Source organism: Ursus maritimus, unplaced genomic scaffold (assembly GCF_017311325.1).
Source record: "Ursus maritimus isolate PB19 unplaced genomic scaffold, ASM1731132v1 scaffold_22, whole genome shotgun sequence".
Lineage (NCBI taxonomy): Eukaryota > Metazoa > Chordata > Mammalia > Carnivora > Ursidae > Ursus > Ursus maritimus.
The window spans coordinates 33,542,350-33,560,913 of record NW_024424675.1 but is presented as its reverse complement, the minus strand read 5'-3'; the positions used below and the strand labels follow the sequence as shown (position 1 = coordinate 33,560,913).

The 18,564-nt window shown below is 53.2% G+C and overlaps 2 protein-coding genes across 3 annotated transcripts; one reads left to right on the top strand and one right to left on the bottom strand.

Annotated features, from left to right (window-relative positions):
• The first annotated feature begins 172 nt into the window (after positions 1 to 172).
• On the top strand, positions 173 to 11,840 carry ACOT8 (acyl-CoA thioesterase 8). Its single transcript, XM_008698051.2, has 6 exons — positions 173 to 389; positions 1,663 to 1,799; positions 7,167 to 7,392; positions 9,259 to 9,416; positions 9,986 to 10,180; positions 11,606 to 11,840. Exons 1-6 carry the CDS (start codon positions 271 to 273, stop codon positions 11,722 to 11,724), a joined length of 954 nt encoding a protein of 317 aa, XP_008696273.1. The 5' UTR covers positions 173 to 270; the 3' UTR covers positions 11,725 to 11,840.
• On the bottom strand, positions 11,837 to 17,261 carry SNX21 (sorting nexin family member 21). 2 transcript variants are annotated; one of them, XM_040638397.1, is made up of 4 exons: positions 17,218 to 17,261; positions 16,623 to 16,890; positions 16,054 to 16,211; positions 11,837 to 12,896 (listed from the first exon to the last, which is right to left on the bottom strand). In XM_040638397.1, the coding sequence occupies exons 2-4, from the start codon at positions 16,882 to 16,884 to the stop codon at positions 12,222 to 12,224; spliced, it is 1,095 nt and encodes a 364-aa protein (XP_040494331.1). In that variant the 5' UTR covers positions 16,885 to 16,890; positions 17,218 to 17,261; the 3' UTR covers positions 11,837 to 12,221. The 2 variants fall into 2 exon arrangements, with proteins under 2 accessions (XP_040494331.1, XP_040494332.1); XM_040638398.1 differs by lacking the exon at positions 17,218 to 17,261 and having other exon boundaries at positions 16,623 to 16,964.
• Between the last annotated feature and the right edge of the window lie 1,303 nt (positions 17,262 to 18,564).

Here is an 18,564-nt window from a genome sequence, read left to right as displayed (position 1 = left end):
TGTCCCAGGTTCCGCCCCCTCACAGTCACACCCAATCACACACGGGATGCTCAGACTGGCACTCATTTTCTCCAATCGTCAGAGAAAGATCGCCCGTCACTCGCGAAGACTGACAGGAGCTCTGGCCAATCATAACTTGGATCCCTCTTTCTCAGGGCCGGCAGGGGATTTCCGGTTATTGGTGCAAGCTGCCGGAAGAAGCTTTGCGTTCAGTGCGGGTCTCCTCGTGTCCGCCCAGCGCAGTGTCCTGGCCGGCAGCAAGTGAACCACATGTCGTCCCGGCAGGCTCCAGAGGACGAGCAGGGCGGCGGCGATCCCCCCGGGGACCTCCGCAGCGTCTTGGTTACCAGCGTGCTCAGCCTCGAGCCGCTAGACGAGGATCTGTTCAGGTAGCCGGCCGCATCTGGCTCGCACCCCCCCATCGGGACAGAGGCTTCTGATCTCGACTGCCGCCACCGCGTTGCCCCTTGCTGATAGCCCTCTGGACGAGGATGGGCTTTGCGTGGGGTGCAGACTCTGTCGCGATTGGGAGAGAACCTGTCCGTGACAGACCTGGCCTCGCTGCCCTAGCTTCCTCCGTCTGCGCGCCAGGTCTGCGCAGCCCCGCGACTAGGAGGTCCTAGCAAGCTGGGCAAATAAAGTGGTGGCTTGAGATAGCCTTCTCATCAGCCTCCCTTGAGGAGTCATGCCCCTGGGGGAGCCAGCCAAGAAAGGGTGGTGACTTCTCCAAGTGCACGCAGCTGATCAGATTTAAAACTTATAAGCAGTTTCTTGCATATTCATTGCCCTTTTCCTCTTAAACACCTCGCTTCCTCCACCGCTTGGAGGGACGTAGTAGCTCATCATTACTCTTTCTGAGGCCTTTTCCTTCCAGATGCCACTTAAATGCTTTCTGTAGCTAGGGATTTAATAGTTTTGACCTTCAAGTTTCCTACTGGCTTTTCAGAAGCAATCTTAGGTGCTAACTTCCCTTTCTCCTACTTAATGAGTTACAAATAACTTCCTGGAGGGCCACTTGGAATGCATTATATTAAAAAATGCTAACCTGGGGCTGGACTGGGTGGGGCTCTGGTAGGAAGCTGGAGTTTCACCTGTGGGGCCTCGGTTTCCTCCTGTGTGCACTGAAGGGTTAGACTTGAAGCCTGAGGGCGCTTAGAGTTCTAGATCTAGTCCTTGGAAGGACTGGGGTGTTCAAGTTGAGACGTGTTAAGTGGCAGGCCTTAATGTAGTCTGCCTCCAGCTTTTGGGGTTTGTCTTGGCCCTAACAGTCTTGAGAAGCTTCTGCCTTATCCTGGAATCAGCAGTGGAAGAAACATTGGACCTGGGGGCAAAAGACGCAGATACTGCTCAGGACTGGCAATGTTTAAGTTGTGTGCCCTTGCTTAGGTCACTTTCCCTCTCTGATTCCTGTTCTCTTTGTGTAAAATAAGGGGATTGGTTCCTTTAACTGAAGCCCACAGAAGGGTTGGGCAGTCTTGAAGGCCCTGAAGTTACATGTATGCTGTATGCAGAGTAAGGGTATTTGCCTGGGAGAAGGGTCCATGGCTTTCGCCAGATTTCAAAAGGATCCCAGAGAGATCCTGCCCTATAGGCTCAATGATGGTTGCAGGATTTGGCCCTGTGTTCAGCCCAAGTATTTCCTGCTTTCCCCTCTCCCCACAGAGGAAGACATTACTGGGTACCCACAACCCAGCGGCTGTTTGGGGGTCAGATTGTGGGCCAGGCCCTGGTGGCTGCAGCCAAGTCTGTGAGTGAAGACATCCATGTGCACTCCCTGCACTGCTACTTTGTACGGGCAGGTAAACTACCCCCTCCTTATCCCCAACCCAACCCTGATGGCCCAGCAGCCACTTCTTCCTGCACTTGGGGGGCTGACTGAGAAGGGGGAGGGGGAGAGAGAGACTGTTAGTTGATTCCCCTCAGGGGAGCCTAGAAAGGAACAAGGCCTGGGGCCAAGAAGAGTGTTGGACCTCACACCTCCTGAGATCACTGAGTGCTTGTTGATGTGAAAACGTTGGGGTTCTCGGAGCAAATGGTCCAGAATTCTTGAGATGTCTTTGGTGCAAAATGGTGGTTTTGTTTGTTTGTTTTTAAAGATTTATTTTTAGAGAGGGGAGGTTGCCTGGATGGTTCAGTTGGTTAAGCGGCTGCCTTCAGCCCAGGTCATGATCCCAGGGTCTTGGGATCAAGCCCCACGTTGGGCTCACTGCTCAGCGGGAAGTCTCTGCTTCTCCTCCTCCCTCTGCCCCTTTCCCCTGCTCATGCTCGCTCTCTCAAATGAAGAAATAAAATCTTAAAAAAACATAACAAAAAACAGAGATGGGGGGGCGGGTTGGAGGGAGGGGCAGAGGGAGAGGGAGAATCTCATTCAGACGCCTCTTGAATGTCTCTGAGATCCTGATCTGAGCGGAAATCAAGAGTTGGATGCTTAATCAACTGAGCCACCCAGGTGCCCCCAGAAAGTTGGTTTTACTAGAGCATGGGACAGGACCCATGGGCAAAAAGAGCTGCACTGGGGTTGTGATGAGTGACTGATTATGTATTTTCAAGTTGGGAGGGGTTAGGGACAGCACAAGCCTCCAAGGTATTTTGGAAACAAGGTTTCCAGGATCTTGAGGGGGCTAGCTGTTGTTAGGAAAAGGTCATTTATTACTATCTAATGAAACCTTAGTCATGAGACTTTTCAGATATATATCAGTGGGCCACATACTTGGAGAATGATTGCCAAATGCATCTTCGGGGGTAGAGATAAAGGAAGTTTCCAGAGGAATTTCTATATGTTTAAAGAAGACCTGCAGGATCCCGGGGGTTGGGGGGTGGGGGTTGTCGGGATAATGTTAAGCTAAGATTGCCTTTTGCCCTTAGCAAAGTATTAACATTGAGGCAGCTGAGTTCCTAGAGGAATGTCACTCTGCCTGTTTCAAGGACTTGTCAATGGGCTGTAAGTAGTTAAGGAAATTTAATTTTTTCTTTTGCCTTTGTTTCCCAGTCACTTGTTACCTGGCGTGAAATGATCTAAGACTTTGTTGCTTAACTGCTCCCTGCTGGTTTTTTGTTCATTCTTTACACACCTTCTGGTGCCAAGCACTGTACTGGATCCTCAGGGGGGTGCTGTCACCTCTGCTAGGAGTTCGGCAGTAGGCAGCTTGTCTTGGAGAAGAGAGCACCAGCCTGCAAGACCTTGGGTCTGGTTTCAGCTTTGCCAGTAACTCTCCAAGCAATCTTGAGTGAGGTTACCACCCCCACCCCTATCCCCCATCCCCCATCCCACCAGGCTTGGTTCATCCCACCTGAAAAATGGAGAAGGGGAGGGTCCTGGACTGTTGCTGGTTTTCTGTAAATGAGAACTATTCTTTTTTAATGAGGAACTTATGGGACTAAGAAAAATTCACATGATACAGAGCATAGCTATGTACATTATCTTGTTTGGTCCTTATAAGTCAACATGAGGGGTGGGCATTCCTGCCACCATTCTACCTATAAGGAAATGGGGACGAGAAGAGGCTATGTAACCAGCTCCCGCAGTGCTCAGGGAAGCAGAGCTGGGATTGATTGATTGATTGATTGATCTATCTATCTATTTATTTATTTAAAGATTTTATTTATTTGACAGAGACAGCCAGCAAGAGAGGGAACACAAGCAGGGGGAGTGGGAGAGGAAGAATCAGGCTCATAGCAGAGGAGCCTGATGCGGGGCTCGATCCCATAACGCCGGGATCACGCCCTGAGCCGAAGGCAGACGCTTAACGACTGAGCCACGCAGGTGCCCCTTGAGCCGGGATTTAAACCTGAGTGTGCGTGTCTCCAAGCTTCACACTCTGCCCTCCTCCTTTGCTTTTCTCTTTCACTCTTGGTAGGTAATTCCAAACCATGGGAGAGCTACCAGGTTTTGGGGGAAGGATCTTTTTTCTTGGAAAGTCTCCATCCAAGGGCAGTGTGAAATGAGGCATGCCCGCGCTACTATTTCAAAATAATCATCAGTCATTTGTGTCCTTACCTGCTTCTTGAAATGCTGCAGCTTTTCAATATATATTGACTAATCGATAGCTATTACAGGACTATTAAAATAGAAGTCGGGACAGGAGACTAGTAGTAACAGGATTTGGGAGAGATGATTGTGTTAAAAAAAAACAACACAAAACTAGGCTAAGGCATATTGTTGCAGTTTTATAAAGTTCGTTCTGAGCTTCCTGGCAGCAAGGTGAAAAGGGAAGCTCTCTTACGAGCGTGAGATGTGACCTCCTAAACACCAATGATGATGTTTCAGTATTTTTAAATAAAAGATGCTGGGATGGGGGTGCTTGTCCTTGGCTATTTACCATATCAATTCTTTTTCTGAAAACCCAGGATAGAATGATAGTTTAATTTTTTGTGGTCTTATTTATTTATTTTTTTTCCTTCAGGCATTTCTCTAGAGATGTAGAAGAATGTAGCACAGGAGTCATCTGACTTGGGATAGGTTTAGAGCTTGGCAAATCAAGAGTAGAGTCCTCAAACGTTATTCTGTAAAAGGCCAGATAAAAAATATTTTATGTTTTGGAGCACCTGGCTGGCTCAGTCAGTGGAGCATGCGACTCTTGATCTCAGGGTCATGAGTTCAAGCCCCACATTGGGCCTGGAGACTACTTGAAAAACAGTATTTTAGGTTTTGAGGGCAAAAGCAACAACAGACAATATGTTAAAAAATGGGCTTGTGTGTAGTTAAAAAATGTTATTAATGCTCTCAGTTTCCTCATCTATTCAATGGGGGAAAAAGCCTTTGCAAAGCTATTGTGAGACCCACTTGAGAAAACCTGCCTTAGTGTCTTTTTTTTTAAAGATTGATTTATTTTAGTGAGCCTGCTGGGTGGGGGGAGGAGCAGAGGGAGAGAATTCTCAAGCAGGCTCCTCGCTGAGTGTGGGGGGCTCCATCTCAGGACCCTGACATCATGATCTGAGCCGAAACCCAGTCAGATGCTTAACCGACTGAACCACCCAGGTGCCCCCAAGCTGCCTTAGTTTCTAATGCCACCTGGAACCCAGCAGTCACTCCACAACTGTTTGCTCCCTTCCTTCAATATATTCCAGGGCCTACCTGCTCTGGTCCAATAAAAATGTCCAAGAACAGGTCTGGAACTCATTCACACTGAAAGGTAAATCACTAGTAACTGGAAGTACTGTGCGTTAGCTACAGCCTAAGGATTAGATTAGAGCTTTTTTTCTTTTCTTTCTTTTTTTTTTTTAAAGATTTTATTTCTTTATTTGAGAGAGTGAGCACGAACAGAGGGAGAGGGAGAAGCAGGCTGCCTGCTGAGCAGCGAGCCTAATGTGGGGCTTTATCCCAGGACTCCAGGAGTCGGCAAATGCTTAAGCGACTGAGTGACTCAGACACCCCATTTCTTTTTTCCTTTTTTAAGTTTGTTGGTAGGGAAAAGAGGGTTCCTTTCCAGCCCCTGAAATCGGATTGCACATGTAACTATTTCCAGGATCTGGACTCTTGGGAAGCCCTTCCTAAAGGCCTTGAGGAGCCCCCATTCTGATAAAAGTGCCCCTTTGGCAGTGCCGGCCAGCAGATTGCCGAGCAAACAAGCCAGCTTTGGATGGGTGGTGATATTTCTTGCTGTTGAATGAGCCTCCGGTGCCTGGTTGGCTCCCCATTCGGTTGATGGTGGAGGAAGCAACACTTGTTGAGACCTGCTTCTTTCATCTGAATATTGAAAATCGTCCCCAAGATGTCTCACTGCCAAGGTGTCAGAGTTCTCCACCGTCGGCCTGAATCAGAGAGACATTGAAGGACTTCAGGGACACCAAGGAGACTCTCTCCTCCCAAAAACCCTCCTGACTGGTTCTCTGAGGGCTAGCTAATAGGCCTCAAGCAGGGCAAGTGGCTTCCATCCTGCCCCGGGGATGCAGACACCCAAAAGAGAAGGGCCAAGTGACTGTTGTTTGCATCTGGGATGAAGTGGCTGACAGCAGGCTTTTCCTGAGAGAATGAATAGTCCCACAGATAACAGCCAGACCATAGATAAAAACAGAACTCTGGGCTACCTGGGTGGCTCAGTCAGTTGTGTGTCTGACTCGGTTTTGGCTCAGGTCATGATCTCATGGGTCGTGAGATCGAGAGCCCCGCGTCGGGCTCTGCACTCAGCGGGGAGTCTGCTCGAAGATTCTCTCCCTCTGCTCCTCACCCCCTAAATAAATAAACCTTAAAAAAAAAAAAAAACAGAACTCTGATCCACAGTTGGCAGCAAGCAGCACAGGAAACCAACCTGCTGTCTACACGTCAGACTTGTAGGAAGTCAGGCCACCAACTCTAGCAACCAGTCCTGGAAGCCAAACCCCCAAACACCAAAGACTTGATTAATAGCTGATAGCTTCCCTAATATCTGTCCCCACTTCCAACTTAGGACCAACCAGAGAAAGCCGAATATGCACACCTACCAGTTACAGAGGCTGCCCTGCTGCTAGTTAGCTTCCCTACGGACTCCCCATGCCAGCAGCCCGCGTCGTGGCGTATCGCCGGTCTGTTTTCACTGTAATGCTTTCCCACTCCTCTGCCTGCCTTTGAGTTTCTGCCAAACGTAAGTGAGGGTGACTGACTCCCTTGCTATATAAACTCTGAATAAATAGCTTTTGCTTGTTCTAAAACAAAAAGGCACAGGCCAGAGTTGCTGATCTCTGATCTAGAAGATTAGTACTGGACCTGCGACAAGATCCCAGTCACAGATAAAACCACACAAAAGCTGGGATTATTCTGACAAACACTTGGGGCGCTTACTGTGTGCCGGATGTTATCCTAAAGACTTTACAACTATGACTAATTGAATTCTTAAAATCCTGAGAGGCGTGAGCACTGATGATCCTATTTTACAGATGGGTAAACTGCTCAGAGATTTTCCCATGGCCACGCAGCGAGTGAGTGGCCGGGCCAGGATTTGAATGCAGGGAATGTCCCCCTGCCCTGTGCTGTGGAGAGAGAGGCACTCCGCTTGTCCCGGAACACCCGAGGACGGGCTCTGGAATTCTCGCTGCACCCCTCGTCCGCGGGCTGTAGGAGGCCTCAGTCAGGGGCCACTGAGCAGATAAGGAGTAGAGAAGGAGTAGCGGAGGTGCCTGTCCAGCCGTGGTGATGACGGCCGCTCGCACGGGCTCACTTGGACTCACCGTGTCACTTGTGCCCGCCACAGGGGACCCCAAGGTGCCGGTGCTGTACCAGGTGGAGCGGACGCGGACAGGGACGAGCTTCTCGGTGCGCTCGGTGAAGGCCGTGCAGCACGGCAAGCCAATCTTCATCTGCCAGGCCTCCTTCCAGCAGGCTCAGCCCAGCCCCGTGCGGCACCAGTTCTCCATGCCCAGCGTGCCCCCGCCGGAAGAGCTGCTGGACCACAAGGCCCTCATCGACCAGTACTTAAGGTGAGAGAGCTGGAGGCTCCAGTTGGCTCCTGGGAGTGGGAATTGGAATCCTTTAGGGGGTCTTGACCGGCATTTAAAAAAATACAGATATTGGAGCGTATCGTGTGTAGTAAGGGTAAAGTCCCCTTTGGTGAAACTTGAGTTTCAGTTGTGTGTGTGGTGTGTGTGAGTCTGTGTGCACGGGCGAGCGTGTTGGGTCACGATGTAAATGCAGAGCTTCTGATCCAGCCAATTCAGGTGTTGTCACTGGTTGTTAAAATAGTGAAACACTTCTGTGGTCACTTGGTACCTACCTCTCCAGTCCCTGCATGATCCCTCTCCTCCTTTGGGATCACCCGTGATCCAGCAGCCTGGGAGGTCGTGCCTGGCAGGGGTGACGGGTCCCTGCTGTCTTTGCCCTCGTGGGTGTTCAGTATTTTGAATATCACCTGGTGAAATACATTTCTTTCTTGGATTACAGCTAATGAAGTTGGGAAAATGGTGGGGCAGGGGAAAGAGCTCTGGGTCCCGACACAGGACAGACACATGGATTCTGGCCAGGTGTGTGCCTCTGTTAGTGCTCCCCTGCTTCGTGACTTTGCCCGACTCCCCAGCCCTTCAGAGTCCTGCCTCGTCTGAAAATGGGGATGGTCATGTCGGTCCCGCGTACTTCCCGGCCGTACCCTAAGGACAGCCCCTTGTCCTGTGCTGTGTGCTGGCTCAGCAGCAGAATATCGTTGGGATAGATATGGGTTTGATCTTTTGGTAAAGGCCTGGGTTCGAATATAGACTCTGTTTCTGCTAGCTGTGTGAGTTTGGGCAAGTTGCTTGCCCACCCTGAGCCTCTGCTCACAGGCACAATGGTGCTAATCATAATTCCTACCTCATAAAGCTGCCGTGAGGATTCAGTGAGGTAAGAGATAATAAGTCACTTCATGACCACTCAGTGAATTATAGTTAAACCGCTACTGACAGGAGAGGAGGAAGCACAGAGCCTAGTCTGCTGTCAGAGCTCAAAAATGTTCGCTGAAATGAAAGGAGGACACTGTTCTTAAAGGTCCCTAAATTAGAGAGCGGTGCCGTCCAACTAGGAAGACACTAGCCACATGTGGGTCTATTGAGGTGACATTAAACAGAACGAACAATTCTGTTGTCACACTAGCCACACTCCAGGCACTCAGTAGCCACGTGTGGCTAGCGGCTAGCAGAGTGGGCAGTGCAGGTTCAGAACGTCAGGTCAGGTCTGTGGGACAGTGCCCGGGGGGGGGGGGGGGGGCTGAAAATGGAAAGAAGAGCACTCAGGGTGGTTGTTACCAGGGCGGAGGGGCTTCCTTGGAGATGGCCCCCCACGCCCCCCGACCCGGGACGCCGTCTTCCCAATTGCGTAGGGTTGGGTAGGTCGGTCCAAGTTGCGCAGGCTGCTTCCTGAAAGTTGAGAGTAGCGAAGTGGGTAAGAGCCTGACCCATGGAGCCAGACTGCCTGGGTCCACGTCCTGCCTTCTCCACTCCCTGAGCGAGCTCCGTGAACTCCAGCTGCTTATTTCAGGTCGGTTGTCAGATGGGGGCGATGACAGCATTGTCTCGCAGGGCTGTTGTGACGAGGTCGTGTATGTGAAATGCTTAGAAGGGTGCCTCTGATAGGGTCCCCCCTGCTACTCTGAAGGGTTAGGAGGTAGGCTGCTGTCATTATCTACATTTTGTAGATGGCAAGAGAGGCTCGGTGAGGTTATTGACTTGCACAAGGTCACAGGGCTCCTGAGTGGCAGAGAAAGGATTCAGACGCTGTGCAGGAGGGGAGCTGTGGGGAAAAGTCAGGAGTCCCTGTGGAGGAATGAGGGGGTCCCAGAGGCAGCTCAGAGAGAATCTCCCTTTCCCCTTTACTTTCAGGGACCCCAACCTCCAAAAGAAGTACCTAGTGGGACTGAACCGAATTGCTGCCAAGGAGGTGCCCATTGAGATCAAGCCAGTAAAGCCGCCTATCCTGAGCCAGCTGGAGAGCCTGGAGCCCAAACAGATGTTCTGGGTGCGAGCCCGGGGCCATATTGGTAAGAGGACCCCAAGGACTGGAAGAAAACATTCTTCCCAGCGCTAGGCCTGGACCTCATGCCTTGGTGGCATTGGGCGTGTTACTTCCCCTCTCTGGCCTGTTTCCTTGTCGGTGTGATGGGCAAGTTGGCTTAGCTTCTCACCAGGACCCTCTCCGCCACTCGTATGGGGATGAAGGGCGAGGTCACTCTACTAATCCTAACAGAGGCCCTTTCTGGGGAAGGCAAGGGACCTTGCTGAGGTTCTTCTCCAGGACCCCTGCTAACCATATGGCCTCTGCAAGCTGGAAGAAGACACCCCTTAGAGGGCCCAGCGTGGGAGACTTAGGGAGTGCAGACTGGATTTCAGTCCTCACTTAGCCCTGCCCTCTGCCCATCCCTACCTCCTCTGTCACTTCACACACACACACACACACACACACACACACACACCCACCCTTGGGCAGGTGCCCTTACGCAGCAAACACTCTGCACATCTGTGCATGGCAGCCCCTCTCTGCCCGTCTCCCTGCAGGTCCTGAGCTGTAAAGCCCAGGGCCCGGGGCTGACGGGGCCCGCACGCGTTGCAGGGGAGGGCGACATGAAGATGCACTGCTGCGTGGCTGCCTATATCTCGGACTATGCCTTCCTGGGCACAGCAGTGCTGCCCCACCACTGGCAGCACCAGGTGCGCCACATGGTCTCCCTGGACCACTCCATGTGGTTCCACACCCCGTTCCGAGCTGACCACTGGATGCTCTATGAGTGCGAGAGCCCCTGGGCTGGTGAGTACGGGGCCCCGGGGGACAAGGGGGCTGACTGGGGGGGTGGGCACAGAAAGCCTGCTTTCTCGGGTGATCCTGTGAGGCGCTGCCCGTCACTTCCTCTCCTGCCCCCCTAAGTTCTGGCATTTTTGTCTTCAAAATGACAGCATGAGGCTCGAGAAGGGACACCTGCTCAGCTTAATTTCTGTAGCATGTGGGGAGTATCAGAGACCCAGTTCTAGGCCCAGAAGCACTTCAGAGTGTCTGTGTGATCCTGGGCCAGTCTCCATTCTTCTCTGAGCCTCAGGTTCCCTATCTAAACAAACAGGGTCGCATGGGAGCAGTAGTGTCTGACCGTGGTGGCGTGAGATTGCCAGTTGGGGGAGCTTTTTCAAATAGGTACTCAGATTCCACCCCTGAGGTTTTGACTCAGCGGGTCTTGGATGAAATCCAGAAAACTATTTTTAAGCAGCTCCCTGAGCGATAGTGCGGATTAACCAACCTGGTTGGGGGTCAGGGCCCTCCGCAGTCTCTAAGGGCTCTGCTACTTGGACACTCGTGGTGCACAGAGAAGCCCAGACTCGTTCATCACTGTCTAGTCTCAGAGCCCTGGGCTCCTTTCCAGGGAAGTACACTTCAGATGAAGAAAAGCCCTGCTCTGTAAAACAGGGACAGAACTTCAGGGAGTCTCTCTTCAGGGAAGGGGGAACTCTCCAGCACCAAGGGCGTCGCAACACAGGGTCAGCAACCTTGCAATTAGGACACCTGGGTTCGGGTTTGGCCAGCTCCTTATGGCCGAGTGCCTGGGGCTCCCTGGACTTCAGTGTCTTCATCTGGAAAATGGGCTGAGGCCTGCTTCACTTGGCTACTATGAGAACTAAGTGAGCTCTACTCTGTGTAAGGGAGACCAGCAGCTCCCTCCAGAACCTTCCACTCAGGCCCAAGGCTAGCAAGGGAGTCTCTAGGTGGGGAGGGAGGGTGGCCAGATGTGATGGCCCCAGGTCCTCCCCCACCCCCTTCTTCCTGGTAGGGGTGAGAATGGTGTTTTTTTTTTTTGTGAATTACCGCCCTGGAGGACCCGGTTTGATTCACTGGAAAGGGAACTGCCGGGTTTCCGACCACAAGTGGCCAGAGTGGGGGTGGATCTGCTTAGCCAAGCTGCTGACCCAAGACTGCCCTCAGAAATCTTCCCCCGTGAGCTTTTGGAGGAAGCCAGTGGATATGTGAAAGTGCTTTCAAACTGTCACGTGGGGTTCTCTCAGGAGTCACCCCCAGGGACCATTCCTAAGAGGCTCATAAAGGGGCACTTAGAGATTGGGAGAGGCCACAGCACTCGATGTGCCCTTGTATGGGGCAGCCATACCGGTTGCACACTTTTCAAGAAGCACGTTTGGCCACGCTGCGAAGGAGAGAGAAGGCCGTTCTCACCCTTCCCCTCACCCACAGGTGGCTCCCGGGGCCTGGTCCAAGGGCGGCTATGGCGTCGGGATGGCGTCCTGGCTGTGTCCTGTGCCCAGGAGGGCATGATCCGAGTGAAGCCCAGGGTCTCAGAGAGCAAGCTGTAGCCAGAGGGACCAGCTTGGCCTGGGGCTTCAAGGATCACCCTTCTCCCCCCAAGTCCTTACAGTCGAGGGCTGGGCCTTCTGTCCCCAAACCCAATAAAAAGACTAATACCACTGGAGCTGCTGGCCTTTAATTCCCCTGGGCCAAATGGCAGCCCTACTCCAGGACTCCAGAGGAAGAGTCCCTGGCCCTCCGGCCAAGGAAGAGGTAACACTGACCTACCCTGGGGCATAGTCCCCAGACATCCATGAGCTGGAGAGACTGCATCAGACTTCTTCCCTACACCGCCCCAGGGCGATCCCAGCTGAAGCTTGTCCTGAGCCCAGCTTGACAGAAGGAACATGTTTCCTTGGTTTGCTACAAATTCTTTGTAGGACTTCTAGGAGTTCCCAGCACCCCTTACAGCTTCCCACCTGCTATTCATGTCCTCCTTGCCCACCCCCACCCCCCTTCCCCGGGGCGGTGCCTCTCCCCACAGTGGCCTTAAGTCTAGGCAAGGTCAGTTCAGTACCTCCTTGATGAGCAATTCTTTGAGGCTGGGGGGTGGCGTGGGGGTCAGGCCTGCTTCCTGCAGGGCCTGGAGCCGGGCCTCTGACTGGCGTTTGTCCAGGCCCAGGCGCCAGGAGAGCCGCACGTGGGCCTCCAGAAAGGGTGCCAACAGAGGGTGGGGGTTCTTGTCCCCCAGTAGTTGCAAGGCCCTCTCACAGCATGCCCGGGCCTCCCCAGGGTCCTCCAGCTCCTGGTGGCACACAGCCAGCCCAGCCAGGGTCAGCAGAGGGCGGTCTGGGCCCAAAGGGGTGCCTAGCTGGGTCTGCAGCTGCCAGGCGTTGGCCCAGAGCGCCAGAGCCTCATGATAGAGGCCGGTGCAGGTGAGGCTCTGTGCCCGCCGCAGCTCGGGCAGCACGAAGAAGTCCTGCAGGTCCGGGGCGTGGCGCAGCTCAGGCACTGCCTGCAGGTGGCTCAAGAACTGCTCGAAGGCCCGGCTGCGGCGGGCGATGGTCTCGGCGGTAAAATTCCGGCGCAGGCGCTTCCGGGGGAATGAGATGGCGGCCATGGGGCCCCGGAACTGTCGCTGCAGGTTTCGGTGCAATCGCTCAAAGTCCGAGTAGCGGCGAGAGATCTGGGCTGGCTGGCGAGCGTGTGGCCCTGGACCCATCACGGCGAGGGTGTAGAGCTGCGGAGAGGGTGGAGTGAGCGTAGGTGTGAGTTGTCCGTGCGCCCCTTCCCTCCCCACCCCCACACCTCAAGCTGCATTCACCCACTTCTTCCCTTCGCCCCTGAGACTGGGCCCAGGAGGGTGGGAGCTGCTGGGGGAGCAGCCAGGGAGCCCAGTCCCATCTTACCTGAGGCTCGTCTGAAATGACCCAGGCCCAAGGCAGCACGGGGAGAGAAAGACAGAGATGAGCTTCAGTGCCTGGAGCTGCCACCCCTTTTGACCCTTCCAGGGAGCACTCCCTTCCCATGGGGCAGTTAGCTCTTCGGACAGCCCCTCTGGTAAACCAGCTGGGAGCTGAAATCCAGGCCGATCTCTTGGGCCTCTGAACCAACCTTCAAGGCCAGCTTGGAGTATGTTCCACTCTGGACACAGAGCCCCCACATCCTTAGCCAGGTTATTCCAAAGCAGACCTGGAGGAGAGGTCTTCAGATAGACCAAGTAGCGAGCATGGTGAAGAGGACATCGGGGCACAGGCTCGGGTCCTAATTCCTGGTCAGCTACTCCTTCGCGGTGCGTCATGAAGCAAGACAGCCCCCACCCTCACCCCTGTCCCGGGTCTGCTTTCCTCTCTAGTGAGCAAAGCGGTGGCCTAGGTCAGTGTCCGCTCACATGTGGGATGTGTGTAAGTAAATGTTGCTCCTGAGATTCTAGGTGGTATGTGCTGGAGTAAATACCACTGAAGCAGAGACAGGAGGTGGACCCCCCCCCCCCCCGCCAATTCCTTTTGAATTCTGTCTACAGATCAGGAAGCTCTCTCAGTTTGGTTTTTAAAACGCACTTCTCCGACACTTCTCATCTCCACTTTCAGAGAAGACCTAGAAAGTGAATCTCCGGTCAGGGCCTTCCGGCAGCAGCATTCATGCAGGGTTTTAATGACCCGGTTTCATTGTCACTGCTTTTATTGTATTTAATTAATTAATTTTTACGGTTCTCTTTATAGCAAGCAAGGCTTTCCACGTACAGTAGTTCTTTCAAGTCTTTTGAACTTATTTACGAAAAAATAAAGGTTTCCTTAAAGAAAAATGTTAAGCAAGGAATGGTACAAGTAGGATTTAGCTAAGACAAGAATCCTGAAGTTGGTACTGGAATGACTGATGTTTGAGAGGCGCTGATCGAGAGGACCATGAAGCTGTCCCCGGGTCTGAGCACATGACCACAGCTTAGTGTGTAATAATGCTGACCCACCAGGTTTAAAAAGGGGGATGAGTTAAGCATGAGATGTTGAAGGCATGCTAACACCAAACCCAGACTTTTCTCTCGAATTTGTTCTGTGAAACTGCCAATATTCTAGCCACCTCTGGTCTATTTTATACTTTTCTCAAATATTCAGTGTACATTAATACTAAGGATTAAAAGGTTTAACCTTAAAGAAATTTATTTTATTCCCGTTCAGTTGTGCATTCCCAAAACATATTGGCTGCAAAACCTTTTTATTTTATTTTTTTTAAAGGAACAGTATCAACATTCCAGGAAACCAGTTTCCTGCAAAATACACTTCAGGAAGCATTGTCTAAAATGACCCCTTATATTCATGTAGCTTTTACTTTTATTTTTAAATTTTTGGCAAAAAGGAAACATTTTATATCCATTATCTCATCTGACCTTTGTAATGTCCTGCCAAGATGGGTAATGATGACAGTAGCTCCATTAACTGAGCGCCTGCCCCTGCCACGACGTGCTGTGCTGGGCACTTGACTATGGAGCACAGCAAGGAGGGAGTCCCTGACGCTGTCTGACAGCCAGGGAAGCCACCAGAGGCAAAGGGCTCAAAGACTTCCCCTAAGTCACACAGCTGGTAAATGGTCCAGCTGGGATTCAAACCCAGGCTTGCCTAATTCCACAGCCTGGGCTTTCAACCCCCCCTGCCCCGCCCCCGGCGGTAAAAGTTCAGTCAGGACTTAGGGTCCCCTTTGGACAGAGGAGGGGGCTTGTCTGTCCAGACATGGGCCAGGGCATATCTGGCCATCCTGCTCTATGTTATCATTCTCTTCTCAGACTCACCCCATACTTCCCTGCTGCCCGGCTGTTCCTTGGGGTCTGTTTCCCAGTGCATGAGGCCTGGCTGGGACTTTTGCCTCTTAAGACGAGATCATCAGAGTCAATCCCTGCTCAAATTGGAGCAGTCACCCCATGGGCGTGGCCCTTGTTTACTAAAAGCAGCAGAATGGAATGGAGAGGCCCAGATGTGGGACAGGGCTCCAGGCCCCTTTCCTGCTGAGTCAGAAATGGAGGAGGGTGTTGAAGATGAGGGAAGTCTGAGTCTGCCAGGACTGGCCAGGTCACGCTGGGTTTCGGGACCTGGCAGACCTCGTTCTCCCATGTCAGTTTCTCCTTTCCATGGGCAAGGAAAACCAGACTCCAAGGTCTTCCCCCACACTGCTCTTCATCCCAACCCCTCCTACCCCCTAAATCTAACCCTCAGAACAAGATTATCGTACACTGTGTGGGTGCCCAGGGACTGATTCACCTGGGCTGTAAGGAGGCCACAACAGGCCCTAGATGCCAGACATTTTCAAGCCAAAGTTAAGTCATAATAATAGAGCTACCGTTTTATCAAGCTCTCCATAATGCTGGGCACAGTGCTAAGGGCTCTCTGTGCACTGTCTCATTTAATTTCTGCAACAACCCTCTGCATTATTCCCACTGCTCAGATGAGGCAATAGGGTCATCAAGGTTACACAACTCACCCAAGGTCAAACAGCTGGTAATAGTGGAGTCTGAATCAAGGTCTGGATCCAAAACCCATTTTTTTTTAACCACTAACCAATGCAACGTGGGTCTCGGGTCTGACCCAGATAATAGTCTTTCCTGTATATCTTATATTTTGCTACAGTTTGCAAAACCTGGGGGCTGGGGCCCACACACCAGTTCTCTTAGTCTCAAAACCAGGATGGGGTCAGGTCCATAATCCCTCAGAAAGCTAAGTCATTTGCCTAAGGACTTGACCAAATTACATCCCCTTTCTGACCTCAGTTTCCCCATTCCTAAAATAGACTGGCCATTTGTAACTATACAGCTAGACCACCCCCCCCCCAAAGAAGTTGGGAGTCTTCCCTACTTTCTCTTAGCCAGACTTCTAGACTCACAGCCCAGGGGTTCCTGGACCCTCACTCACCACGTACTTGGAGGGTGGGTCCTTGACCACGTTGGCACTGGTCACCTCGAAGAGCAGCCGCTGGGGCACCAGGGTGTTCCGGGACTTCTTCCAGAAATCCTGCAACTGCCTTGCCAGGGGCTGACTGCCCCTCTGCCCGTCAGGTGGGGGGCTCCGTTCTGCATGGGCACATGACCAGTCACATCAATGGGCCTGGAGCTAAGGTTGACATAAACCATGTGTGGTGACCTCACTCATCCACCAAGTGAGACAGGCTTCCATTTGACATAAGTGGAAATTGAGGGCCAGAGAGGGGCCAGGTGCCAAACACCGTGCCTGGCAGACAGCAGGCTCTAAATATTTCCACCCCCAAAACATCGCTAGCACATTATTACGATTTGTATCCCAGACCCTGTACATTTAATGCCCCCCAGCCACCCCGAGATGGGAGTGATTTCCCCCATTTGACACGAGCGAAAACTTGGCTCAGAGAGGTGTTGCGACTCTCTCAAGGTCACACAGCCAAGAGATGGCTGGGGTGGAGGCCTAATCGAGCCCCGGGGTTCCCGCCTCTGTCTTCGGGAACTCGCCTGCATCTTCTCCCGACGCCCCGTCCCCGGAGGGCAGCGGGTCGGGGCCAACTTCCCCGTCGTCCTCTTCGTCCTCCTCCTCTTCGTCCTCGGCGCTGGTGAAACTGAGGGTGCCGCTGAGGCGGGAGGACAGGCCCTCGGCGTCGTCGTCCTCCAGCTCCGAGCTCTCCGGGAACTGCTCGGCCTCCGGGCCGGTGGCCGCCTCCCCAGGGTTGTCGCCGGCCAGGGCGTGCCGCAGCCGGTGCAGGAGCCGCGAGGCCATGGCACCCTGGGGGGAGCGCGCGACGCAGGGTCCTGGGCGGGGGCGGGAGGGAGACCCGGGGCCCCGCGCGGGGAGGAGGGGCGGGGCCCAACCGGCGGGGGGAGGGGCGCCGCGGAGGCCCCGCCCCAGCCCGTTGGGGGTCCTGCGAGCCCCGGACGTCGCCTGGCGTCTCTCCCTGCCCCGCCGCAGCCTAGGGCCGCGCTCTTCCCGGGAGAGGCCGGGACCCTCCCCTCGTCTCTCTCCCCGGCTGGAGCGTCTCTCCCTCCCGCGGCCCGTGGTGCGCTCAGGGGCTCGCGGTCCCCCGGGGTCCGCGGTGCAGCCCCGGCAGCTTACCGAGGCGGGCCGGGCTTCGCCGGGCCCAGGCCTCTCCCAGCGCCGCTCCGGCCGCTTCCTGCCGCCGCCCCGCCCCCGGCCCCGCCCGCTCCCCGGAGCCTCCCGGGAATCCCGGGCCCTTCGCTCCGGGAGGGACTTGGGAATCCTGGGTAGGCAGGGGCGAACCCCAGCCTCCTGGGGAATCGTACCCAATGCGCAGGGGCTCACACCCTCCGTGAATACTCCCACCCGTCCCGAAGAGCCGGTCTGTCCTGGCTGCCCCCAATCTGTCCCACAGTTTCCATGCAGCACTCTTAACTTTCCGAAGTCATGCCACAGTGGGAAGCCCATCTCTCCGGTGAAAAAATCGAGGCCACGTGAAGACACATTATCTGAGTTGGAATCTGACTTCGAGGCTAGGTTTTCTCCTATGTAAAACAGGGACAATTAAAACTACTAATTTTTTTTTTAAGATTTTATTTATTTTTGTGACAGAGAGACAGCCAGCGAGAGAGGGAACACAGCAGGGGAGTGGGAGAGGAAGAAGCAGGCTCCCAGCAGAGGAGCCCGATGTGGGATCACGCCCTGAGCCGAAGGCAGACGCTTAACGACTGCGCTACCCAGGCGCCCCAAAACTACTAATTTTGCAGTCCTTGTAAAGGACCCTGATCCAGGGCCTGGCCAGATCTGTTACATAGTGATTATTGTTTCTTCAGTGTTCACAGGTTCTTCCCATCTCGTTGGATCCTCACACATAGGAAGTAGCAAACGGGGAAGTGAGATCCAGAAAGGCAGAGTTATTTGCCCTGAGTCACACAGCGTGCTAGAGGTTTCTGAGTGTGGGGCCTTGCAGCCTACCTCTCCTGAGTTCCTCATTCTGTTCTTTTCCCACACAGAAGGCCTGGTAATCTCAGCAGCTTCTCTGAAGGGCTGCCTGTGTGTTATCTTTTACCTACCAGGAGGGCAGCAGTGGGTCAGGAAGAATTTATTGTCACTTCCTGTCAAAAGGCCTTGCTATCAGTCCCTAGCAAGGCAGATATTACAGTCCAACAAATAAAATCTCTCTGACAATCCTTCCTACCCTTTCTGAATGGAGCGCGAGAGAGGTGGGGGGAAGTAGCTTTGATTGGGAAACACACTCCCTGCTCCACTACGTGCAGGGGTTCTGCTGTGCCCTCCATCCTGTTCCAGGCATTTTACATGGGGACACAGCTCACACTCACATCTTGGGGGGAGGCTGTTATTGGATAATGTCCATTTTCAGGATGAAGAGGAAAATTGACTTTGCCAAAATCCAGAACTAGAAAATAGGCAAGGAGATTTATGGCCAAGTCCATGTAATCTCAAGGCTCCAGCTACTCTTCATTC

What these genes read in the sequence shown, in the direction of transcription:
- ACOT8 (XM_008698051.2), top strand. Translation starts at nt 271, where the DNA reads ATGTCGTCCCGGCAGGCTCCAGAGGACGAGCAGGGCGGCGGCGATCCC. An exon ending in CTAGACGAGGATCTGTTCAG is followed by an intron (nt 390 to 1,662) that starts GTAGCCGGCCGC and finishes CTCTCCCCACAG; the next exon opens with AGGAAGACATTACTGGGTAC. An exon ending in GCGAGCCCGGGGCCATATTG is followed by an intron (nt 9,417 to 9,985) that starts GTAAGAGGACCC and finishes CACGCGTTGCAG; the next exon opens with GGGAGGGCGACATGAAGATG.
- SNX21 (XM_040638397.1), bottom strand. Translation starts at nt 16,884, where the DNA reads ATGGCCTCGCGGCTCCTGCACCGGCTGCGGCACGCCCTGGCCGGCGAC. An exon ending in GGCGTCGGGAGAAGATGCAG is followed by an intron (nt 16,212 to 16,622) that starts GCGAGTTCCCGA and finishes GTGCCCATGCAG; the next exon opens with AACGGAGCCCCCCACCTGAC. An exon ending in ACCCACCCTCCAAGTACGTG is followed by an intron (nt 12,897 to 16,053) that starts GTGAGTGAGGGT and finishes CCCTCTCCGCAG; the next exon opens with CTCTACACCCTCGCCGTGAT.